The following is a 25,151-nucleotide window of genomic DNA, read 5'->3' as shown; positions in this document are numbered from 1 at the left end:
TTCTGAAGCCTCCAGATTCAGGAAAAGTAACATAAAAAATGCAGATGCAGCCCTGTCATATATCAGTTTTTCCTCTAATCATATAAACAGCTCTGCAGCAAATATCTATGGAGATTCTCAGTCATCAGGTCATGGTTATCCCAAAGGTGTTTTTTTTCAAGAGGCAACTGGACTTTCTGGTTTTTCTCTGAAGACGTTTCACTTATCATTTAAGAATCTCCTTCAACTCTGGATGAGAAGCAAAACGTCTTTAAAGAAAAACTAGAAACCTTGAAAAAGCACCTTTTGGACTCTCAATAAATCCATATCCATATTTATTTCACAGCAGAAAATTTTGTTTAGCAACGATTATCAGTTTCTATGGGTAGGAAAAGAAGTTACTACTCACCAATTAGTAAGACCAAACTGCTGTTTTAAAAGGGTAGACCTTGGCTTACAACCAATCACTTAATGTCTGTTCAAAATTATGACAAGCCCAGAATGGCTGTTTATGGCACATAAAGCACTTCTGGCCATCATAAAATGCTGTGCCACACCTCTTCCCACATTCATCTGATTGCATTTTGGGTACCTTGCAGCCTTCTTGCTTTTACCACTGGTTGCAGCATCCCATGGTCACATGGTTGTGATTTGCAAAAGATTTGCAAAAAATGCTCATTCAGAAAAATGGGTTCACACTTATGACCATAGTATTTGCTTAACAATCCTGGTGATTCACTTAAAGACCACTAAAATAATGTCCTAAAATGGGTGTGGTCACATGAGTGCCTGAATTTATGATATAATAGCTTATAACTAGAAATCCCATTCCAATGGTGGTCACAAGTCAAGGATTTACCTGTAGTACAAAATATGAAATAGTTCAAAGAACTGAACCAGGTTCTTTTTTTTACATACCCAAAATTATAGCACAGCTATAAAAAAAGTTATATAAAAGTTAAAATTCAAGTTGATAATACTGGTCGCATAAATAAATAAGTTTATGGACTTTCAGTAGCAAAATACTGTATTTTGCTACTGAAACTCCATAAACTTAAGTTCAAACTTAAGTTTGAATGATAGTTTTGATCCGGGGGAAAAAAAACTTTACAGAATTCCAGAGAAGTCACTTGAATTCATTCATCCCAGAGATTTGAAAATTGTATAGCAACCTTAGTATGTTTTGATCAGTGATTTTTGAGATCACTGGACACTTGATAACCATTCATGATTCTGCAGCTTTAAAAAAATTAAGCATTTAAATTCAAATGATGCACAACAGTACCAATCAATAGATTAGTTCCAAGGAAAGCCAGAATTTAAAACATGAATTGCACTTCCAGTATCTGAACTACCAAAAGAGTAACTGAAAGGCAATGAAAAGTGTGCTTAAAGTTTTCTTAAAGCAGACTGGAAGGCATAAGAAAGGGTGTTCAATGTTTCCTCAGCACAAAGGAGGACATCCTTTCTCAAGATCTCCAGAAGCTGGATAACTACGTGAAAAAAAGGTGCCTCCAACCAAGCCTTACAAATACAGAAGTAGCCACATTACATGTCAGCAATAGAAATGCAAATTATCAGCCTTCAGCGAAATTCTGGAACTGTATTTTACAATGTAATAACTCTTTGGAAGTACTTACAGATTACACTGGACAGATCACTAACTTTCTGACAATATCTACAAAAAAACAGCTGCAAAATTGAAAAGCCACCATAACTTACTGAACAGACTAGCTTGAACATCTTGGGGTGCTAATGCTAATACCCTACAAACAACAACCTTGGCTTTGGTTTATTCCACAGCTAAATATTGTATCAGTGTGTGGCTTAATAGCACTCACACACAAATGGTCGACGTGCAACTCCACCAGACAATGCTTATCAACTCCGGCACACTGCATCTCACTTCTGTGCACTGGTTACCAGTCCTTAGTAATATCATACCACCCCACATAAGAAGACAACAAGCTCTTGTTCAACTGTGGTCAAGGATGCCAAATAACAAGGCCCTCCCTATTCACCAGGACAATGCGCAGTCCATCACAAGATTGAAGTCCTGTAGGTCAGCATGGAAAATAGTTAGTCACTTAATAAGTATTCAGTTTAACCCAGAGAAATCCTGGAGAGAAAACTGGCCCAACCTGACCATTAGTGATCCCTCTACCAAACCACCTGGTTTTGACCTACTTTTCTCTATCTGAACAAAACTGAACAGAATTAGGTCTGATACTGGAAGAATTGCCTCTGCCCTGTATCAGTGGGGATGGAAAGTTTCCCTTTGTTGTGATTGTGGTCCTGACATGCAAACTATTAAACATATTGTGTCGGATTGCCCACGATATACGTTCTCTGATTTCCTACAAGACCTACAGGAAGCAATGGAAGAGGTAATTGCCTGGATAGCTGAACTGGACATTCAGTTATGAGGCCACTGCCATACCCCGATAAAAGTTGTACTTATAAAATGTGGACTGTGAATATGTTTACTTCTCTACTGTCATGTTCTCTTCATATGCAAGATAGATAGATAGATAGATAGATAGATAGATAGATAGATAGATAGATAGATAGATAGATAGATAGATAGATAGATAGCACCAATTCTGCCTAGGACTTTATATAGTTTAACTACAGTTCATACAGTTCACTTTCCCAGAGATATCAGAAATTGAGGGAAATTGAAGTAAGATTTTTGTCCAATAGAGTTCCTTTGGAGTGGAGATGGACAAAGTGGACTTTCTTATTGTTATTCAAATTATGTCCATGGTTCATCTGACTTCTCATATTATTTTCAGCAATTGAATACCAATCCAGTGCCCTCCAACGTTCAGAACATCAGTTACTGTTAACATTGGAAAACATGGGTAATGACAAAGGATGATGATAATTTAGACCAAAACAGACTAAGGTGATCTGCTTGCTTTTCAAACGATTCACCAATTGTGCTAAATAGTCAATCTGTGAGAAATCAGCCCCTATGATTTCTAAAACATGGTCTCTGGCTCAGCACAAAGAGCCAACTCAACCAATTACAATTTATTCAGCAAACCACAGATTAGTATGGTATGTGAACTAAGCCCTTATTTTGAAAATATACATTGTTATAACTCACAGAAGCCTGTTTTTCCTTAACAAACAGAATTTTATTTCCTCCTTAGATCACAGTCAAATTGGGTTACTAACCTTTTCTCCAGCAAGATTGTTATGCCTCAAACAGCTATAAAAGAAGTAGAATTGTAGCAAATAAGGAGCTTTCACACTATTTTAAGAAGAGCTACAGCTGAAAAATTTCTGCTTGGTATAACACAGGCCCTTTGGAAGTTACCATTCCCATAAGAAAATCAACAACTATAGTAAAACTATCAGAGCTGTTTGCTTTTGAGACTGAAGCAAACTAGAGGTCATATCACCAGACACAATTACAAACACAAATTAGTGTTTTAATTTATTAAAGAATATTACACTTGAGAAGAGAAAACCTAGATTCACATTTCTACTCTACCACTGGGCTCATTTGACTTCAGGCTAGTCATTGTCTATTTCAGCCTATTTTACAGGATCGCTGATATGAAATAAATTTAGAAAAGGCCCCTTATACACTGACCTAGAGATTTCAGAGAAAAAGCTAGAGTATAAATGCAATAAAAAAAATTCAAGCAATTAAATAATTAGCAATTGTTGCCCTATTACACTTTTGATCGCAGTCTGCAAATTGAAATAGCAACTTACTTCCAATGGTTACTTCCAAGTTAATATCACCTGCAACTCAAACATTTGTACCCTGCTGTTTCCAAGATAGTAAACCTAAGATTGCAATTTTGCATACCTAAAGTTAAAAAGGGGGAACTTAACACATATTAACTGTTGTATATTTAGAAGAGAAAATGGAGAAAAATATCTCCATGCTAACAGTATCAAATATAATCAGTAAAATAAAAAAACCAAATTACATCTAGAATAATCACAGATCACTATTTTAAATTATGTTCCGAAGTTTACTTCAATTAAAACAACTATGAATGACAGCAAAACACTACTTAGCATTTCTTTGTGTTTTCTAATACAGAAACAGCCCATGGAATTACTGTACCTTTAACATCACACTTTCCTTCAAACCAGTTCAACTCACTCATTAACACATGACTCCTGGGTTCTTGCCAGGAGAAAAGGTAATACCTAATTTGAGGAAAGCTTTCCAGTAACTATCTGCCTCTCAGCACAACCTCAGTGAATTGAGTTGATAAATAGTCTCAAATGGATTTTTTTTAAAAAAAGAAAAGATAATTAGAGGTTTCAATTTTGGAAAAGAAAAAGTGCTTAACAGAATTTGATCTGATAAGCAAGAGCAGCAAGGCAGAGGCCCTCCAACAAAGCATTTTTCCCCATAAGCATTTGCTTTCTAAAATAATTGTCCTTCTCCACTTCCTTGTAGACTTTCTGCACATAATAGGAAAGTTTTAAAAGGAAGGGAATTTACTGATCATAAAACCCCAACGATGTTAACAAATTGAAGCCTTGAAGCCTTTTGTCCTAGTCGCATGATCTGGAACCTTGGATATGGCTTTTATTTCCTTCACCAACTTTCAGATTTCAGAGCTAGTGGTTTTATCATTTATCTCTTGCTCTGGGCAAAACCAGATAGCCATCAGACCAAAACTCTTGAAGGAAGCAGAGTACCCTAAGTGATGCATAATAAAAATCACAACCAGGGTCAAACATCCACCTCCCCACCGCCTCATCAACCTAGCGGATGGCTGGCATCACACGAATCCAATCTGTTCCTTAGAAACCGAAGTCTTCCCAGCTCCCCCCTCCTCACTTCCGTGCAAAATCAGGGGATTTCCCTGTTCTCTGCCTCGGACGCTGAATGCAATGTCAAAAGTCCCCAATATTTACCAATGTGTTGCAGAACACCCCCCTCGTCTCGGGCCCCCCGGGTAAAAAGCTCCGCCGCGTTTGAACTCTAGTAACCCCGGCACAGCTAGCTGCCAATCGAAGGCGGTCGACGCCGCCTGCCTAGCAGGAAAAGGACCGACGGGGGTTCCCGACACCAATCGGCGTTCCTTGGGGAGGGTGGGAGACAACGTTAAAAGGGTTTCCTGGCGTCATTAAGCGGGGGAGGGGCGGAATTGGGGGCGTTGCAACATTCCAAGAGTGATAGAGGATTTTTTTTTTCCTGGGGCCTTTTAGAGACCATCGATTTTAATGGTCAAGGAGGGAGTTTGGCGGGGAGGGGGCGGAGAAGGCCTTGGCTGCACGGGGTGGAGCTGGTGGTGGGTTGCGATCTGCGGGCCGGGGAGCGGAAAAAGTCAGCCAACTTGCCAGGCAGCGGGGTTATGGGGGTGGGTGGGTTTGGGGTGGGATAGATAGAAGAAGGATAACGCCGAGATGGAGCAAAAGCAGGGAAGGGTACAGAAGAAGAAGGGGGGGAAAAGGAGAGGCAACGGGCCGTAGGAAAGAATCGCCCGCGAGAGAGGCGAGGGGGACGCGGCTCCAAAAAAGGATCCGGACCCGGGTGGCTCGTGCGAATCTCTCACCTGGCCGTGCGATTGATCTTCACCCCAGCCGGGGCTGGAGAAGGGGGTCCTTGGTTGCTTTGCCCGTCGGCTCCCGTCTTCCTTCCTTCCTCCCTCCTCCGCCTCGGCGCAGTTCCTCCAACAGCCGCTACGGCACCATGCCTGGCCTGCGCTGGCGTGGCTGCAACCGATCGCGCCTCCAGGGCAGCATCGCCGCTGCCGCCGCGGTTGTCTACCCGCTGAGGGCCACAAAGCCGACCCCAAGCGAGCTCTCCTTCCCCATTAACGGGCGGCCGGGGCCCACGCGAGCTCCTGCGTTGCGCGCTTCCAGCTTCGCCAACAAACCGCCAGGATCAGGCAGCCTCCTCCGCCCCCTACCCTATCGGTGAAGAGCGCATGCGCTCCGGGGGTATCGAGACAAAGTGGCTGGCTGCGCCGTGGCGGGAGGCGAGTGGAAGAGGGCCGCCCTCTCCTGGGGAGCGCGGCGTTTGCGCCTCTCGTTTCAGTCCCCAACGCTGCCCCGGGCAGCCATGTTCCCGCCAAAGCCGTTCGGAGCTGCAGGTCCGGTAATCTCATCTTTACGTGGCCAGGCATAACCCTTTGATCCCCGCCGGGGTTTCCAAGAGCGTCACATTCCAGTTTTCCTTTACTAAAGAAGTAAGCGCGCTATTTAATGGTGCCGTCGCTCGCGTAAGGATGGAGGATGGTATAACTTGTGCGTGGAAGAAGCAAACTAGGAATGGGCACGATCTCGGAACGAAGCCCGGTTGGCTTTACGAGACCTTGCTCCATTTAAGTGACTTTGAAGGTAATGAGGTTGGGTCGGGTGCCATCGGATGGCATGACTCTTGGCGACCGCATAGATTTTCTCCAGGACGGAGAAGATTTTCTCTATCCCAGACTTGGTCTTCTCAACCGCGGACCCATCGCTGCTGCTATCAGGTCCATCCACCTTGCTGCTGCTTGTCCTCTTATTTTTTCTACCACTTTCCCCAGCATTTAGAGATCTAATTCTTTGCCTTCCATATCCAAAGTATGAACAATTGAGTCTGGTCATTTATGCTTAAGTGGGAACTCTGGGTTGATTTGTTGCCTTATCCTTTTGTTTGGTTTCTTGGCTATCCATGGTATCCTCAGGGGTCTTCTTCAACACCAACGTTCAAGAGACTCAACACTTTTCATGTTGATTTGGAAGTGAACATAAATGGGAGTAAAAACGTGCCTGAAGAGAAAGGAATCTTCCCTCATGTCTAACCATAATCTGGGCAAGGTAGACTCCCTGGAGTGGAGTTGGGTTTCTTCATAGTGTGTATTTGCTGGGGAAGGGAGGGGAAGGCAAGGCAAGTGACAAAACATATATGTCACATTCTAGTACACATAATTATCTTCCAGGACATCCAGTATGATAAAAATTATAATGCTACATTACAAATTGGTGCTTTCTGTTTTAAAGCAATCCACTCTCTATATGGTAACTACTGTATGATGAGATGTGCAGAGAATTTAACATTAAAGTATGTATCATTCCACATAACTTGCTCTGATTTAAGTTATCTCGCATGTAAATAGCAAAAAATGCTTTCAGATTTCAAGAAGCACATTTGACTGGACACATATGAAAATTTGGATTATCATTAGAGATTTATTGACCCATTGATGTCAGTTCCTTCCATCTATGAATCAACATATAGCCTGTTCATAATGAACATAGTCTGTTCATTATACTTAGCTAATTTGGCAATGCAGTCCTATAAATGCTACTCAGGTCTGATGAGTTCAGTGAACCTTACTTCCAAGAAAATTTGTTAAATGTTGCAATTTCAGAAGGATAAAGAGTTATAAAGATAGTCTTTTGGTTGTTCCAACAAAAATAGTTTTCAGATCTCAGTTTTATTTTTAATGACTATATTTGCAAATATTATTTTGGAATTTATTTTTATTTAGTTCTTTTTCTTTGCTTTAGGTACAAATCACAGCTGTCACTGTGATTCATTTTTGAACATCTGAAATGATATATTATATTATTATTATTATTTATTAGATTTCTATACCGCCCTTCTCCCGAAGGACTCAGGGTGGTTTACAGCCAAATAAAACACAAACAATATACAATTAAGAACAAAATTAAAAAACTTATTATACAATTGGCCGAAATTATAAAAACATTTAAAATCTAAAAACCCATTAAAATTCATCTAGAAATTTAGAAATTTAAAAAATTTAACAAAAAACTTAGGCCAGCCCTTATACTCTTCCCACAACCTGGGGCTCAAGGTTGACTCAGCCTTCCATCCTTCTGAGGTTGGTAAAATGAGGAACCAGATTGTTGGCGGCAATATGCAAATAGTGCTTACATTGTAAACTACCCAGAGAGTGCTGTAAAGTGCTGTGAGGTAGTATACAAGCCTAAATGTTTACGGAGATTCTCAGTCATCCATGTTATGGTTGTACTAAAAGTGCTTTTTCAAAAGACAGCTGAACTTTGCTTTTCCTTGAAGACGTTTTGCTTCTCATTCAAGAAGCTTTATATCTTTTGGTGTTAAACCTAAACGCTATTGGTCTGTTAAGATTAATTATTACTAATCTGGCAGGTTTGTAGGTTGTTCCTAATAAAGTTGTTGACATCAGATAGTATCAAGCATTTTGTTCCAGGATAAGCATTTACCTGTGGAATAATGAACCCACTTAACACTAAGTACCATAAGTATTATCTCACCAGATAAACCTTAATAGTTTTAGCCACACACAATTCTAATTGTGTAGAATTACCTGAAGAGAGAGGAATTTTAGTGCTTTTAAGTCAGTCTTTTCTCCTGTTACATGGGACAAGTTCACATAGTTTTCTAAGTAATGTATTTGAAAATTGTTTGCTATTGCCTACTTCTTCCTAGAGCTGACTGTGCCTGGTACAAAGTCACTCAGATGACTTCCTAACCTATGGCAGGACTAGAACTACTTGGTTTCCCATTCCTGGTACATTGGTCCAATGCCTTAACCACTAACTAAACTGTCGTTGGATATGGATATATATATAGTATTTGAATATGGGGGGAAGAGAATTTTGTGGCTTTTCATTTCCCATGCTCTCTGTTTTTTGACATAGCATTGTACAGCTTTGTTATTACAAATATCTTTTTCTTGTTTTTTTGCAAGGACAGTTCATATTATTCCAACCACAGATAACTTGGATAGAATTTCTTTCTGGAAAGCATTATGACTCAGAAATACATAAATCTTCCAATGGGACAACCAGGCAGATGTTTTTTTTAAAAAAAACACATCAAGCATTTCAAAGAGTCATTTGTTGCTCCAAAATCTGCAATTATAATTTACAAAGCTTTACTGAATAGAAAATGTATTTTTCAACATTCCAAGTCAACTTGAAAAAGTTGGGAGCTTTTGTTTCGTAGAGGAAAAGACACTTCTCTCAGAAACAAAAGCTCTGTTGAGATGTGAAAATAAAAGTTTGCAGGAAAAGTTCATTAAATGTTTAAACAGTTTTTCTGAGATCTGAAAGGTAATATTGAAGTCTGATATCAGTGGCTGAAATATAGCTGTCATCTTCAATGTGATCTGCAATGGTTGCCAGTTTGTTCCCTGATTCAAGGTGCTGGTTTTAACTTTTAAAGCCCTTCCTGGCATAGGGCTGAGGTATCTGAGGGAGTACCTCTTCCAAATTATATCAGCCTGCCCAATAAGATCTGGCATTGGTGAGAGACTTGGAGAGACTCACTTGGTGAGTCCCAAAAGACATGCCTTCTCTGCATAGCATCCATCTTATGGAACATTTTCCTCCCTCAAATTAGATTAGCTCCATCCCTTTTGATATTCCAGAAGGCCCTCAAGACTTGGCTATATTGTCAGGCCTGGGTCTCCCAGGCAACCAGAGACTTGCTGAGATGATTCCATTGTTGAGGGAGCTATTTTCCTCTTCTATTTTTTCTCACTTTTATGATATTAATATCGATTTTTGTAGTTTATATTTTTGTTTTTATCTGATAGTTGGGTGCTGCCCAGAGTTGCTTTTGGTGAGAGGGATGATTATACAATTTTGATTGATAATCAAAAGATGATTAGTTTCAGGGAGATTTTGAGCACTGTAGGGAAAAATCGTCATGGGACAAAGCAAACCACATGGCCTAAAGTAGCAGCAAGTTGTATTCTCTCTTCAGAATTATTCCAGGAAGAATAAGAAATTGCTGCTTCATGAAATCAATTGCCTAGGCATTTCAAGTCATTTTTAAGGATGTATATATGAGTAAATGGTAGTATCTTCAGTGATCCCACAAAGTCTTAGTAGACTTTGGTTAGTACCTGGAGAGTAGAGGGTTATAGGTGAGCCAAAGGCTATAGGTATAAAACAATTTCCAAGAGGCAGAATTCCTGCATTGTGGTGAATGCATGAATGTGTAGTCATTAAGAACTAAATTTGACTTATCGGATACAAGGAAGTGGGATTTATTGGTATGCATCCTACTGTGAAGGAAGCCATCTGAAATATCATATGAGTCAGCATTTGAAATGATCTGATGGATTTAAATTCAATTTAGTAGCATTAATTTCCCCTCAGATTCCTACTTCCTTGGCCAATCAATGAATATCAATGAAAAAAAAAGCAGCATAGGATACTGTGAAGTGTGGGGTGGGGGTGGAGGTAGTCAAATGAACATTCTGCCTTGAGGTCTTCAAAATGGTATTAAATGTTCATTTAGACACAGAAGCTACAGTCTGAAGGATTAATTCAAATTATTCCACTGACTGGGTTAATTCAATGGCTATAAAGTCATGATCTCCATGGGAACCTTTCACAGTTTCACTAATTGCACATTTCAGATGCTGCAGTTAAAATCTCTTAGAACAAAAGCCTTCTGCTTCATTGGCTTTTTTGAGTAAAATTATTCTCTAGCACAGAGAAATTTGAAAAATGTTAAGATTTTTGCACTAAGAATAGAATAGAATAGAATTTTTTATTGGCCAAGTGTGATTGGACACACAAGGAATTTGTCTTGGTGCATATGCTCTCAGTGTACATAAAACAAAAGATACGTTCATCAAGGTACAACATTTACAACACAATTGATGATCAATATATCAATATAAATCATAAGGATTGCCAGCAACAAGTTATAGTCATACAGTCATAAGTGGAAAGAGATTGGTGATGGGAACTATGAAACGATTAATAGTAGTGCAGATTCAGTAAATAGTCTGACAGTGTTGAGGGAATTATTTGTTTAGCAGAGTGATGGCCTTCGGGAAAAAACTGTTCTTGCGTCTAGTTGTTCTGGTGTGCAGTGCTCTATAGCGTCGTTTTGAGGGTAGGAGTTGAAACAGTTTATGTCCAGGATGCAAGGGATCTGCAAATATTTTCACGGCTCTCTTCTTGATTCGTGCAGTATACAGGTCCTCAATGGAAGGCAAGTTGGTAGCAATTATTTTTTCTGCAGTTCTAATTATCCTCTGAAGTCTGTGTTTTTCTTGTTGGGTTGCAGAACCGAACCAGACAGTTATAGAGGTGCAAATGACAGACTCAATAATTCCTCTGTAGAACATTAGCTTCCAAATGTTCAAATTTAGAAAGAAACCTTGTTTCAAATAGCGAACCAGTAGACACACTTGAACATAGTGGGAGTTGTTTTTCAGATGTGGTATGTGGAAGTCGTAAAGATTCCTAAAAATTTTGGGATGCCTCACTAGAGGGGATTACCAGCAGGGAAAAGGAGGTCCAAATTCCACTTACAGTGTATAGGATTTAGTCAGACCCCATTTCAAATATTGTGTCTAGTTCTGGAGACCTCACTTTAAAAATATATAAGTTTGAGCAAGTTCAGAGATGGGCAACAAAAATGGTGCAAGGTCTGAGGGATAAAACGTATCAGGAGACATTGGGTGATCTGAATATGTAGAGTCTGGAGGACTCAAGGGAAAGAGGTGACTATTGAAACCTTTAAATATATTAAGGGTATAAATAAGGCTCTGGAAGACAGTATTTTCAATATTAAGCAAAAATCAAGAACATGGAGGCATAATGTCAAACTGACAGGAGGGAAGTTCAAAAGTAATGTTAGAAAGCATTACTTCACAGAAAGAATAGTGAAAGCTTGGAACCATCTTCCAGTTTAAACATGCTTGGGATAAAACACCTGTCCATCATCTGTCAAAAATTAAAAGATGAAATAAATAATATATATATATATATATAAATTAAAAAATATTTCAAAGTGCAGACTTGAGGACCACTAGTCTTTTTCTGCCATCAGTTTTCTATGGTCCTATGACACTACTGAACAGGAATTCACCACAAAATTGCCTGTACCTTTGTTCCTAAGGAGATGTGCTTATTTATGTAAGACTTTTATAGTATTTAGGAGAGAGCCAGTACTCTTACCTTAGTCAGGAAAGCCAGCTGGGTGATTTTAGACACGTAACATTCTTTTTGGGCCAACCACCCACAGAGTAAGTCCACTCTGAAGGCATATAACATTTCTACTATTTATTCTCAAATTAACTAATAGGGTCCAGACTTCAGCATAGAATATGGGAAGCAAATGCAGACAAATATACCAATATTGCCAATAAATTTGCAACTGCTTGTTTTGTCATCTTAAACTCCAGAATGCATGCTTTCAACTTGCTACAAGCACCATACTGTACCAAGCTATCTGACCAATTAAAAGACAGTCTTTAATTTTGTTAGAAATGAAACAACCCTGCAAAAAAGTATCAACCAATTTGTTAGCAAAAAATATTTACGAATCCCAGCAATCTCTTTGCTGGTTTACTTATTCATGAAATCCTTGATTAACATTTCAAAAACAAGTACTTGAAAGCTTCATTATTGCCTCATTCATTGCTAAAGCAAAGAAGAAACTTGTTACTCTGAAATTAATATTTCATGCTTTGCAAAAGCCCATTTTTGCTTGAGTTCACCTTGAAAAATAATTGGAGGTGGGAAGTGACAAAAACAGCATGGTGCCATCACAATGAATTAAAGGAGTGGATGTAGTTTCATGATGGCACAACCCTGCTATTGCCATTTTGATGAGTCTGATCATGCCAATGCCTCCGCACCTTTCACAATTGGCATATTCAGGGACAAGACTGCATTCACAAGAATAGAATTTTTATTGGCCAAGTGTGATGGGACACACAAGGAATTTGTCTTGGTGCGTATGCTCTCAGTGTACATAAAAGAAAAAAGACTGCATTCACAATTATTCCTACGCAGAATGTATGTCTTGCCCTATATACAGTTTTTGATTCATAAAATGTTTTTAAGATCTCCCTATTCATACTGAAATTCTTTCAAGGTGACTGCATACAAGGAGCCAAGGTGAAACCTTTTGTTTCCTCATACTTTCAGTGCTAGGTTTAAGATTATGCATTGTTGTATAAATTGGTATAGATTGAAGGTTATACTTTTGAATTTAGGAATTCTACATAACCAGGAAACTCTCTCTTGGAGAAAAAGTCCAGTACCAAACAAGGTTGTACCAACAGTACCAAACAGACAGGCTGAAAAATCTGTTGATCTTGCTGTAGATTAATAAACTGTTCATTGTATTTTCCAAGTAGATATGGTATACTAGCTGACTATTCATTCCTTACTCCTGTCAGGAACCATAAAGTTGCTTTTGAAGATTATTTAGAATCCGTTCCCAGAACACAGCAATTAATCTTCCAAATACTGGTCAAAAAGCAATTTCATATCTGTTCTTATGGAGTAAACTTTCATATGTAAAGATGATTTGGAAAAGCACTAAATATTAATCTCCTGAAGAAAAATCTCTTTTATATCATGATTTTCCTGCCCTTGTGGATAGGAAGCACTGTTCTCCAAACCTAAAATTGGTTTATTGTAATCCCAAATCTCAACGAAAACCAAACCAAATTTCCACCCCAAAAAACTCAGGAAAATACAAGGCATTCTCAAACTTCTCATATAAGGACATTCTTATATTACTCCTATTCTTTGGAGTGTTGTATGCAAATCATCGCTATCTACTTTCATACCACCTCGGACAATTTAAGTCACAGCAATTCATACGATCGTACCCTTTTGTTCATAATTAAATTTACACCTTGGTTTCTCTCTTTCTCTCTCTCTCTCTCTCTTTCTGTGAATGATAGCTCCAGTATAATTTTATTTATTTATTTATTTTATTTGTCACAACAGTATATATAAGCATAAGCATGAAAATAACTATATAGTATATAAGCATATATATGAGCGTAAGTATGAGATAAGTATATTAATTGAATATAATGAAAGGAAACAATAGGACAGGAATGGTAGGCACGTTTGTGCTCTTATGCACCTCTTATAGGCCTCTTAGGAATGTGGTGAGGTCAATAGTAGAGAGTTTTTGGTTAAAGCTTTGAGGATTTTGAGAAGAGACCACAGAGTCAGGTAGTGTGTTCCAAGCACTAATAACTCTGTTACAGAAGTCATATTTTCTGCAATCAAGATTGAAATGGTTAACATTGAGTTTAAATCTATTGTTTGCTCTTGTATTGTTATGATTGAAGCTGAAGTAGTTTTCAACAGGAAGGACATTACAATAGATGATTCTATGAGTTAAACACAGGTCCTGTCAAAGGCGGCGGAGTTCTAAGTTTTCTAAATTTAAGATTTTAAATCTGGTGGCATAAGGTATTTTGTTGTATTCAGAGGAGTGGAGAACTCTTCTTGTAAAATATTTCTGGACACGTTCAATTGTATTGATGTCTGAAATGTGGTAAGGGTTCCAGACAGGTGAGCTGTATTCAAGAATTGGTCTAGCAAATGTTTTATAAGCTCTGGTTAGCAGTGTAGTGTTTCTGGAGAAGAAGCTATGTAAGATTAGGTTTACAACTCTTAAAGCCTTTTTTGCAATGTAGTTGCAGTGGGCTTTGGCACTTAGATCATTGGATATGAAAATTCCAAGGTCTTTAATAGGGTTGGGGTCATCTGTAAGGTAATGTCCATCGAGTTTGTATTTAGTGTTTAGATTCTTTTTTACAATGTGTAAGACAGAGCATTTGCTGGTTGAGATTTGGAGTTGCCAAGTTTTTGACCATTCTGACACAAAGTCAAGGTCTTTTTGACATCGTCAGCGAAGAGAACACAACTACTTTGAATATGGTCACAGAGATCATTAATGTATAATATAAAGAGTGTTGGTCCAAGAACAGTGCCTTGGGGAACGCCGCTATTGACAGGAACAGGATTTGATACGGCACTGCCTATTTTGACTACTTGTTGTCTGTTTGACAGGAACGCTGTTATCCAGTTGTGGAGGGGTCCGGAGATGCCATAGGATTTTAGCTTTAGGAGAAGTTTGTCATGTACCACTGAGTCAAAAGCTTTACAGAAGTCTATGTAAATTGCATCTATTGTTTTGCCTTGATCAAGATTTGTAGTCCATATGTTTTTGCAGTGAAAAAGTTGTAAGTTACATGATAGTTTTTTTCTGAATCCAAATTGCTTATTAGAGAGTAGATTGTTTGTTTCTAGGTGGAGGGTAATGGATTGGTTGATGATAGATTCTATAACTTTACAGGTGACACAGCATAGAGAGATAGGTCTGTAATTTTCAACTAAGCTGGGGTCTCCTTTTTTGAAGACAGGGTGGCTAGTGACCAAAGTTTGGGAAGGGAACCGGTCGTGAAGGCTTTTCCAAAGATTATGCTTAGGGGTTCTGCTATATTAGAGGAAAGTTTTTTTAAGAAGTATGCACATAGTCCATCAGATCCTATAGAATGGGATGGTTTCAGTTTGTGAAGAGCTTTTTCAACATTTTCTTCAGTGAAATCTATATGTGTTAGGATGTTGTTGGTGCGGTTAGGGAATGTCGGGTATGAGCCATTACTGTTAACAAATAAATACATATGTCAAAATAAACATATCCACATCCACATACATATCCATAAAGACAAAATGCTTCACACAAAATGAAATCTGAAAGCTGCCCTCTTTTTCTCTGTCTTCACAGAGAGACTTCTTTCCTAACTTCTCTGGAGCTGCGCTGGCTCCTTGAAAGGAAAAAAGGGAGTTCCGAAAACCGAAACTCGGAAGCCCCACGTGCCAGCCTCCGACGGCCCCCTCTTCTTTTCTTGTCTCTGCGCTTCCCCGACCCGGCCGTTGCAGCCTAATGCTTCAGAAACTGCTTCCGGTTCGTGAGGGCCCTGGCTGCCGAGGCGGGCGGGGGGGGGTCTGTTGTCGGGGCAGTCTCTTAGAAGTGAGGTAGGATCGCCGGGGCTTTTTGTCCTTTCTTTGGGTGCGCGGGTGCCCGATGCAGCTGCCTCGGCTAATAAGCCATTCCTGAAGGGAAGGGATTCCCCCCACCCTCCCGATTTACGAAAGGGGAGACAGCGCGCCCGAGGATCTGCATCCTACATGCTCGCGATCTGCAGGTGGATTTGCTCCCTCCGCGCAGATCCCGAAGGGCGTCTGAAGCTCCCGGATAGCTTTGGGGAGAGAGACACTCGCTGCAGTTCGGTTTCTGGCTGATTTTAACGTGCCAGCCTGTCTCGGCTGACAGGATCTGTCTCGTAAACTTCTACGCCGCGGGGTGCGCTTTCCGCTTGCAAAGAAAATGGGACAAAAGCCTCGCGCGGGTTCGGTTTAAAAGAGAATTGCTACTATCTTTCTTGACGGTGATGTCCACTGCATAGGCAGACCGATAAGAGAAGCAGCTTTCTGTAAAACCACCACGTTGGAATCAACAGCTCAAACAGGGATAATTTACTGAAGGGACAATAGGGTTCAATTGAGAAAATTCTCTCCTGTGCCGTTGTATTTATTGGAGGTTTGAAATAGATAAAAGTAGATACTTTGCTTCGAGTAGGGTTCTCTCTTATAAATGGTTGAGTGTTCACTTGCTTGAATCGGATTCCAGTGGTTATTTAGGCAAGGGGTGTCTGGTCTGTCTGAGATATATTATTGTTCGTTAAAAGGATTGTTAAACGGAGAGTAAATTTTCTGCATGGTGCTCATGTGTGTAAATATAATGCATATATATAAACATGCAATGCATTCAAATCTCTAAAAAAGATTATCTTTTTTAGAGATTTGAATGCATTGCATGTTTTGCTGATCTGTTGATCTGTATACAAGCAATGTGGTTATGATGTTATTTTCTCTGACACTTTTTGCCCTTCGATTTCTAAATACCTCTATTATATATATTTTCCTAGGAGTCTGTTTTATTAAAGTTATTAGAACAATATTGTGTAAAAGAGAATATAGAAGCTTGTAAGATGTTGCAAAAATAATGTCCTGGATTTTTTACAGTGCAATCAGATACATATGTATTGAGAAGTAAATCCCATTAAGTGTGTTGAGGATGACACACAAGATTAAGTATCTAGGTTGTTTTTCTTATTATATATAAAAAAGGTTAGATATCTGGGATTGTCTGAACATTTTTCTGTTTATTTATTTATTTATTTTGCTTTTTCATAGGATTGTTTTAAACATATGTTAGAAATATGGCCGTGTCTCTCATTATAAAATGGGGCGGGCAAGAATTTTTAATAACCACCTTGTCAGAAGAGGACACAGTGTTGGATCTCAAGCAATCACTCAAAGGACTTACAGGAGTGCTACCAGAACGCCAAAAACTTCTGGGACTTAAAGTAAAAGGTAATCTTCTCCTTGACTTTCTTCGTTAAGTGAGATAGCTGTGATAGTGCTGGTTGTTTAAATGACAAAATGTTAAAGCACTTCTTAAAAAATAATATAACATAAATAAACCCTAGTCTCGTGATGGCAAACTTATGGCACGCGTCCCAAAGGTGGCACATGAGCCATTGCCCTGCTCAGCTCCACTGCGCATGCCCGTGCACCTCCCACTGGCCAGCTGATTTTCGGATCTCTGGGGCGGGGCACATACGGGAAATGCATGTGCATGCACAGGGGTCTCGCATGCATGTGTTTTTTTTTATTTATTTGAATTTATATCCCGCCCTTCTCCGAAGACTCAGGGCGGCTTACATTGTGTTAAGCAATAGTCTCATCCATTTGTATATTATATACAAAGTCAACTTTTATTGCCCCCAACAATCTGGGTCCTCATTTTACCTACCTTATAAAGGATGGAAGGCTGAGTCAACCTTGGGCCTGGTGGGACTTTAACTTGCAGTAATTGCAAGCAGCTGTGTTAATAACAGACTACATTAGTCTGTTGAGCCACCAGAGGCCCTGTGGCTCAACAGACACGTGTGGGGGGTGGACAGAATGCAGGGGGAGCGGTGCACCCCCATGCTGAAACAGGCCACAGGGGTGCGGCACCACCACCCCCACAGCCCGTTTTTGGTCCCAGGAGGCTTCAGGGAGGCTTGCCAGGCCCAAAACAGGCCACAGGGGAACATGTGCGGGGGAGCGTGGGGAGGGTCGTGCGCGGGGAGCGTGGAGGGTCATGTGTGCATGCGTGGGGGGGTCACGCACGGGGTGGGGTGTGCGGGGGCATTGCATTATGCCCACGCACACGCGCGTGACCCCTCCCTGTACTCCCCCCTCTTTTGGCACGCGACGGCAAAAAGGTTAGCCATCACTGCCCTAGTCTAAGGTTTATCCCTCATACCCTGTACAAGAAGCAGACTGATGCTTGTGCAATCAACAATAGTCCATCCTCTTTAACAGAATATTCTGGTGATGTATTAATACATAGAGAGCTGTACAGCTAATTTTATGTGTGCTGTGTGTGTTCGTGTTTTTTATTTATTTATTTATTTATAATTACATTTCTATACCGCACCATCTCCCGAAGGACTCAGGGCGGTGTACAGCCAATATTAAAATACATATACCACTATAATATAAATATAATAAATAAACACTATTTAAAAACAATTTAAAAGCAAATATTTAATGGCCGAATCACTAAAACGGTCAAAGACCGATTAATACCCGTTAAAATTTCGCTAAAATACGTTCTTAGGCTAGTCCTGCTTGGTGAAATAATAAAGTCTTCACGTTTGAAGCCTCGAGGTCGGGGAGTTGGCGTAACCCTGGAGGAAGCTCGTTCCATAGGGCTGGTGCCGCCACAGAGAAGGCCCTCTCCCTGGGGGCCACCAACCTACATTGTTTGGTCGACGGCACCCTGAGGAGGCCCGGTCTGTGGGAGCGCACAGGTCGTTGGGAGGCAATCGGTGGCAGAAGGCGATCTCGCAAATACCCCGGTCCTAAGCCATGGAGCGCTTTAAAGGTGGTAACCAGCACCTTGAATTGCACCCGGAAGGCTACCGGCAGCCAGTGCAGGCCGCGCAGGATAGGTGTTATATGGGAGCAACACGGTGCCCCCTCTATCACCCGCGCGGCCGCATTCTGGACTAGCTGGAGCCTCCTGGTGCTCATCAAGGGGAGCCCCATGTAGAGAGCATTGCAATAGTCCAGGCGGGAAGTGACGAGGGCATGAATGACCGTGCGTAAGGTGTCCCGATCAAGGAAGGGGCGCAACTGGCGAATCAGGTGAACCTGATAAAATGCTCCCCTGGCGACGGCCGTCAAGTGTTCTTCTAAGGACAGCCGATTGTCCAGGAGAACGCCTAAGTTGCGCACCCTTTCCCTGGGGGTCAGAATCCCCCCCCCTCCACAGTCAGCGATGGCGTAAGCTGACTGTACCGGGACGCCGGGCCCCACAGCCACTCAGTCTTGGAAGGGTTGAGCTGGAGCCTGTTCCTCCCCATCCAGACCCGCACGGCCTCAAGACACCGACCCATCACCTCGACGGCTTCGTTGGGGTGGTTCAGGGTGGAAATGTACAGCTGCGTATCATCAGCGTACAGATGATAATACACCCCGAAACCACGGATAACCTCGCCCAGCGGCTTCATATAGATGTTGAACAGGAGAGGCGAGAGAACCGACCCCTGTGGTACCCCACAAGTGAGGCGCCTCGGGGTCGACCTCTGCCCCCCTGCCAACACCATCTGCGAACGGCCAGAGATATACATGTGTGTGATATACATGTATATGTGATACATACTGTATATCTCTCCGTTTGTTTTCAAGGGAGCTTCCTTTCTAATGCAAGCATATTCATTTATGAAAAAAAATTAATACAGTTGTAGCATGTTAAAGGGTTAGAAACAATGTATCTATCCAACAAATTAAAGGCAAAGACTATAGCTTTAGGCATACTTGTCTTTGTTCATTCCACCTTGGGATTTTCCAATAGTATATTGGCTGAATGGATTAAAATGATTTATTTATATATTTGTTTGTTAGAGTGGCATCCCTTTTTTACTTCATGAATTTAAGGCAGTGTACATAGCATACTTAATGTATTTTCCCCAATCCTCTGAAGCAGATTGGACTGAGAGACATTGACTAGCTCATCGTTTACTCGATGAGTTTTCATGGTTAAATTTGAACCTGGGTTTCCGTGATTCTTGTCAAACACTTAATCACTATACAACAATTCAAATACTCTTTTCAGAGTATTATTTATACTTGGAATCCTAATAGGATTTGGAAATGAGATAGATGGAACAGGGCCATACTTGAGCACACAGTACAAATGAGACACAAGTTGAGCTAGTGTCTCCAAGCATGGCAGATCAGAGTCAGCAAACTGCTAAGTCACTGTTGGGACATGGTGGTAGCTAATTTACCTCCACACCACTGTTATGCTTGTGAATTGGGCAGTCATTCCAGTTGAATGAATAAATTGCTTTTAACATCCAAACAAACTAGAATGTGTAAAACAGCCAAAATTCACAGTTTAGCTGTAACAGTCAGGATTGGAGTTGAAAATTATAAACACATAATTTCTAGATTATTTAGTTATCTGCATTAGCAGGAAAAGCTGAAAAAGATATTTTGCTTCCAGTAATGTACAGCTTGTTCTTAATTTTCTACAATGTTTATATTAGTTGTGATTGCAGTAGTTTTAATATCATTAAACGAAGGACTAAAGTGCAAGTTAACAGGGATTTTAGCTACCTAGGAAAAACAAGTGAAACTGCTCAGGATGTAAGCCCCAGCAGTTCTTCAGACCAGCTGTTCTTATTTGAAAGAAAGAGAAATATTTGTCTAAATAAAGCAAAGTAAATACCAAGTTGTGTTAGAGAAACAGCCAAGAGAATTCTACAGATTTATTGAAGCCTTTCCAGCATGCATAGCAGAAAAGTAAATAGCAATAGCACTTAGACTTATATACCACTTCACAGTGCTTTATTTATTTATTTATTTTATTTTTTAGATTTTTATACCGCCCTTCTCCCGAAGGACTCAGGGCGGTGTACAGCCAATATAAAACAATAACAGAGTACAATTAAAACAGAGAATTAAAAAACTTATTATATAATTGGCCAAAATTTAAAATGTTTAAAGCTAAAAAACCCTTAAAATTCATATAAATTACAACCCCAGTTAAAATTAATATTTAAAATTAAAAAATTAAAAAAGTTTAAGCCAGTCCCGCTCAAATAAATAAATGCGTTTTCAGCTCATGGCGGAAGGTCCGAAGGTCAGACAATTGACGCAAACTAGGGGGGAGTTCGTTCCAGAGGTAGGAGCCCCCACAGAGAAGGATCTTCCCCTGGGGGCCGCCAGCCGACATTGCTTGGCGGACGGCACCCTGAGAAGTCCCTCTCTGTGCGAGCGTACGGGTCGGTGGGAGGCGTGAGGTAACAGCAGGCTGTTACAGCCCCCTCTAAGCAGTATACAGACTTAGCATATTGCCTCCAACAATCTGCGTCCTCATTTTACTAACCTTGGAAAGATGGAAGGCTGAGTCAACCTTGAGCCAGGTTGCATGCATGCATAAATAAATAAATAAATAAATTTAAATAAACAATATTTTTTTAAAAAAATGACATCTTACCTCAGGGTAACTCTGAGCATCTTTCAATCATAAAAAAAGTTATACAGAAAGAAGTTTGTCAACATTTATTTGTTTTATGTGGTTAAAGGGATATTTTGCTTTGTTGACCTTAATGTGTCAGTGATTCAAAAATGTCATGCAGAATAAACAAGAGGAAATTGCACACAGTTACTTAAGATGTCTAATCTGTTTATTTTGCAGGCAAGCCAGCAGAAAATGATGTGAAGCTTGGATCGTTAAAATTGAAACCAAATACTAAAATCATGATGATGGGGACTCGTGAGGAAAGTTTGGTAAAATATCTTCTTGTTCTATTAAAGCACAGATACTAATTTCTAATGGCTATAAAACTCAGTAAAATGTAACCATCAAAATCATGTTAAAATGATGTAAAGAGTCTGCTTTTATGAAAACTTTGTGTGGTCCTTTGTGTAAGTATTTGCCTTGGCACAATACATATTAATGGACTAAATTTATTATTCCAAATGTAGGATTCCTATATATCATGTGAACTTATGGAAACAGTATCATTTTATTTATTTCCATGCTCTTTTTGTTGTTGGCAGTAGCCTTTAATTAAATGGTAGCTGCTGATTTCCTGTGCGTGTCTATCAATTCATTCAACCATGTTTACTCTGTTAATTCCTATAATATAAATAGCGATCAAGAAATCATTGGGCTGAGTTGCAGTCCTTTGATTCTTAAGATAATGTCATGAAGGCCATTGGACAAATCAGATTCTCTTTTTCAAGGCCTGTGAGAATGTTCCAACTTGGAAAAAAAAGAGATTCAGAATTTGTTTCCTGTCTTGGTTTCTGAACAAACATTCCCATTTCTCCTGTCCCAGTAGCACTCTTAAAATAGGAGAGCAAAAGAGAGAGAGGATTGAGATATGTAACATGTCACAAGATAGGAACAATAGAAGTTCCACCAAGCACTTCTACAGCTCCATGATACTTCTAGAAAGAAATTTAGTACACTTGACTTGGACTGTATTTTTTCTCCCATTGATTGAAGTGGAAAAGATGGGAAAAAAGGAGCCTTTAATATTAAAAGTGTAGACTGGATTTACCATTTTCTTCCCATATGGACCAAGATCCAAGTTCTGTGTGGGTTCCAGAAGTTTGAATGGTAATCTGAGTTTATTCTTTGCTTACAAATCCCAGAATTTTTAAACGTTAACAAGACTGCAGCTGATTTATTTGCAGGAATAATCAAGTAAGAATGAAGGGATGCTATGCTGCAGCAGACAAATTATTTCATAGTAAGCCAAGACTCTGTGGCTGTGTGGCTGCTGCTTGCTTTCTTTTTTCGTTTTTGGGTAATCCACCAAATTAGGCAAACACATGACTATTTCTGTGCTAATTTGTTTAAAAAAATTACCTTCATTATAGGAAGATGTCCTCGGGCCACCTCCTGATAATGAAGATGTAGTCAATGATTTTGATATTGAAGAGGAAGTTGTTGAAGTAGAAAATCGGTGAGTCACAGAGTTATAAGTGAATGACTAGCTAAAGAAGCTGCAACTATATGATGCTTATATTGTTTGTGTTTAGGGAGGAAAATCTGTTGAAAATCTCCCGCAGAGTTAAGGAGTACAAAATAGAAATACTGAATCCTCCAAGAGAAGGGAAGAAATTGTTGGTCCTTGATGTTGACTACACATTGTTTGGTAAGTCATTAACCTTAGATTGAAACTGTTACTCGCTGTTTAATGTTGCATATCTTGATTTTTTATTACTTTTATTGTATACTTTACAGCTCTTACAGTATGGTTTACAACAGGGTGTCAAATTCAATTTCATTGAAGGCTGCATGAGGGTTGTGTTTGACCTTGCGGGGCTGGGTGGGCTTGGCCGGGGTGGGCATGACTAGGTCTACGTCACTCATGTCACGAGCACCTGTGGAGGCCCAAGTGCCAGCGAAAACAGGTTCCCAAGCAACATTTTTGGTTGCGACGGCCTCCTGCAACCCTCTGCCCATGAAAACAGGGCTCGCCAGGGCTGCCTGCGGTCCTCCCGAGCTCAGTTTTCACTGCCAAAGGCACCGCGGGGTGGTCTTCCACTGTTTCCAGGGCGGCCCCATGGGCCAGAACTAAGCACCCCATGGACCGAATCCAGCCCTTGGGCTTTGAGTTTGACATCTCTGGTTTACAACAATAATTACTATATTTCAAATAGTAATCGTTTGAATAGTAGCAAGCAGATCATGGTGACAACGTAAAACCATAAGACAGTAAGCAGCATGAAAAAAACATTTTAAGCATCTTTTGAAAAACCACCAGTGAGGGGAATATAAACATATTTAAGTGAAATAATTTCAGTAAGTCAAGTTGATTATGCAAATATTTCATTTCCTGTTACCTGCTAATCCAATGGCCCTTAGTCCCCAGCTTTAAAATATGTTCTCTAAGGCTAATTGTATATATATGGTTAGTTCTTTGGTAAACATACGAGTCAAGGCTTTAAAGATAAAATGAACATGAAAGTAAGCAGGCAGTCAATTGGTTCCAGGCATGTTTTTTAAATGTATGCTTACTCTTTTTAACGCAGTGGGAAAACATTGATAACAGTAATTTAATATAAAACATTTCATATCACAGTAAACATTATAATTTTCTGTGACATAGCTTTGATTAAGTAATATTTAAATTCAGATGTAAACAAAAATCTGAAATCAATAGATCATTTGAAACAATGTGTACAGATTGTGGTTCCAGGTAATCAAAGTTTAGCTCCCCGTTTTAGATGTAACAGAGATAGAATCTAAGCTAACAAGAATCTGTGCTGACAATAGTATATGTAAAAAAAGGTGAAAAATTGATGTTCACTTAGGCCTAATGTTGATCCCCAGCTTATTGAAATCTGATTTAGCAACTTGGGAGTGTCACGTTCACAGGGTAGTAGTTGTGATCTTGAATTGTATATTGTGGAATCATTATCTTATTTTTTTAATTAAAAGTTTTACAAGGAAAATTAAAACGAAAAGTAAGAGAAAGAAAAAATGTAGTACAAAAACAAATATAACTAAAATTACAAAATAATCTTTTATTCTATGATTACAAAAAATGCTCATTCTTTTCCATTATCCAGGTTTTTTTCCTAATCACCCAAACCACAAGTACACTTTTTCATTTTGTGCAATACGTTTCTAGGGGGTTTCCAGTCAGCCATAAATATGTTTTCTCTCTAAGTAAAGAAGTTAATTTAGCCATCTCTGTAAGGATTTTTTAAAGATTTTTTTTAATTCCACCTTTATTATTTTTATAAATAACTCAAAAGTGGTGAAGATACCTAATATTCCTTCCTTCTTCTATTATCCCTACAACAACAACCTTAAGAGGTGAGTTAGGCTGCAAGAGAGCGCAACTGGCCCAAAGTCACCCAGCTGGCTTTCATGCCTAAATTAGGGCTGGAACTCACAGTCTCCTGATTTCTAGTCTGATGCATTAACTGCCAGATCAGTTCCAATATGTTCCCCAACCATTACTCCATTGTAGTACTTTTCCACTTTTAAGCTTACAGTAGTCTCACTGCAGTTATCATATATTTTTTAAAAATCATTATTAGGTTGGTATAAAATAATTTAGTTTCACTCTGTGGGGATAGTGATTCTTTATGTTGGTAAGTAGGCAGTGTTTTGCCTTAAACTACTTCAGGTCTGGTACTGCAGGAGAAGACTCCGCTTATTGGTCTCCCACAAACTAGCTGAAATGGAACCAAGGCTGTTTGGCATTGGCAAGTACTATAGGGATTGTCTACACGGGGGGGGTGTGTGTGTGTGTCAAACTGACATCGTCATGGCGATGTGCCGTGTAGGGACTTTGGTCCCTTTCGCTAAATTG

General features: G+C 39.7%; 2 protein-coding genes across 7 annotated transcripts in view; one reads left to right on the top strand and one right to left on the bottom strand.

Moving 5' to 3' along the window:
- The window catches only part of RNF145 (ring finger protein 145), an 82,458-nt gene extending 76,600 nt beyond the window's left edge, over positions 1-5,858 (bottom strand). The window contains exon 1 of the mRNA XM_058166596.1: positions 5,517-5,858. The gene's annotated coding sequence lies outside the window, so the exon portion shown is untranslated. The remainder of the gene's footprint in view (positions 1-5,516) is intronic.
- An 88-nt stretch (positions 5,859-5,946) lies between these two features.
- The window catches only part of UBLCP1 (ubiquitin like domain containing CTD phosphatase 1), a 33,407-nt gene continuing 14,202 nt past the window's right edge, over positions 5,947-25,151 (top strand). Inside the window, exons 1-5 of one of the 6 annotated variants that reach the window (XM_058166601.1) lie at positions 5,947-6,056; positions 16,942-17,121; positions 21,509-21,600; positions 22,702-22,787; positions 22,864-22,979. In XM_058166601.1, coding sequence (XP_058022584.1) covers positions 16,968-17,121; positions 21,509-21,600; positions 22,702-22,787; positions 22,864-22,979 — 448 coding nt within the window. In that variant the 5' untranslated portion in view covers positions 5,947-6,056; positions 16,942-16,967. The other 5 variants (XM_058166600.1, XM_058166599.1, XM_058166602.1 and 2 more) reach the window with 5 other exon arrangements.

Source organism: Ahaetulla prasina, chromosome 2 (assembly GCF_028640845.1).
Source record: "Ahaetulla prasina isolate Xishuangbanna chromosome 2, ASM2864084v1, whole genome shotgun sequence".
Lineage (NCBI taxonomy): Eukaryota > Metazoa > Chordata > Lepidosauria > Squamata > Colubridae > Ahaetulla > Ahaetulla prasina.
The sequence above is the reverse complement of the archived record's forward strand: the minus strand, read 5'-3'. Positions and strand labels throughout refer to the sequence as shown.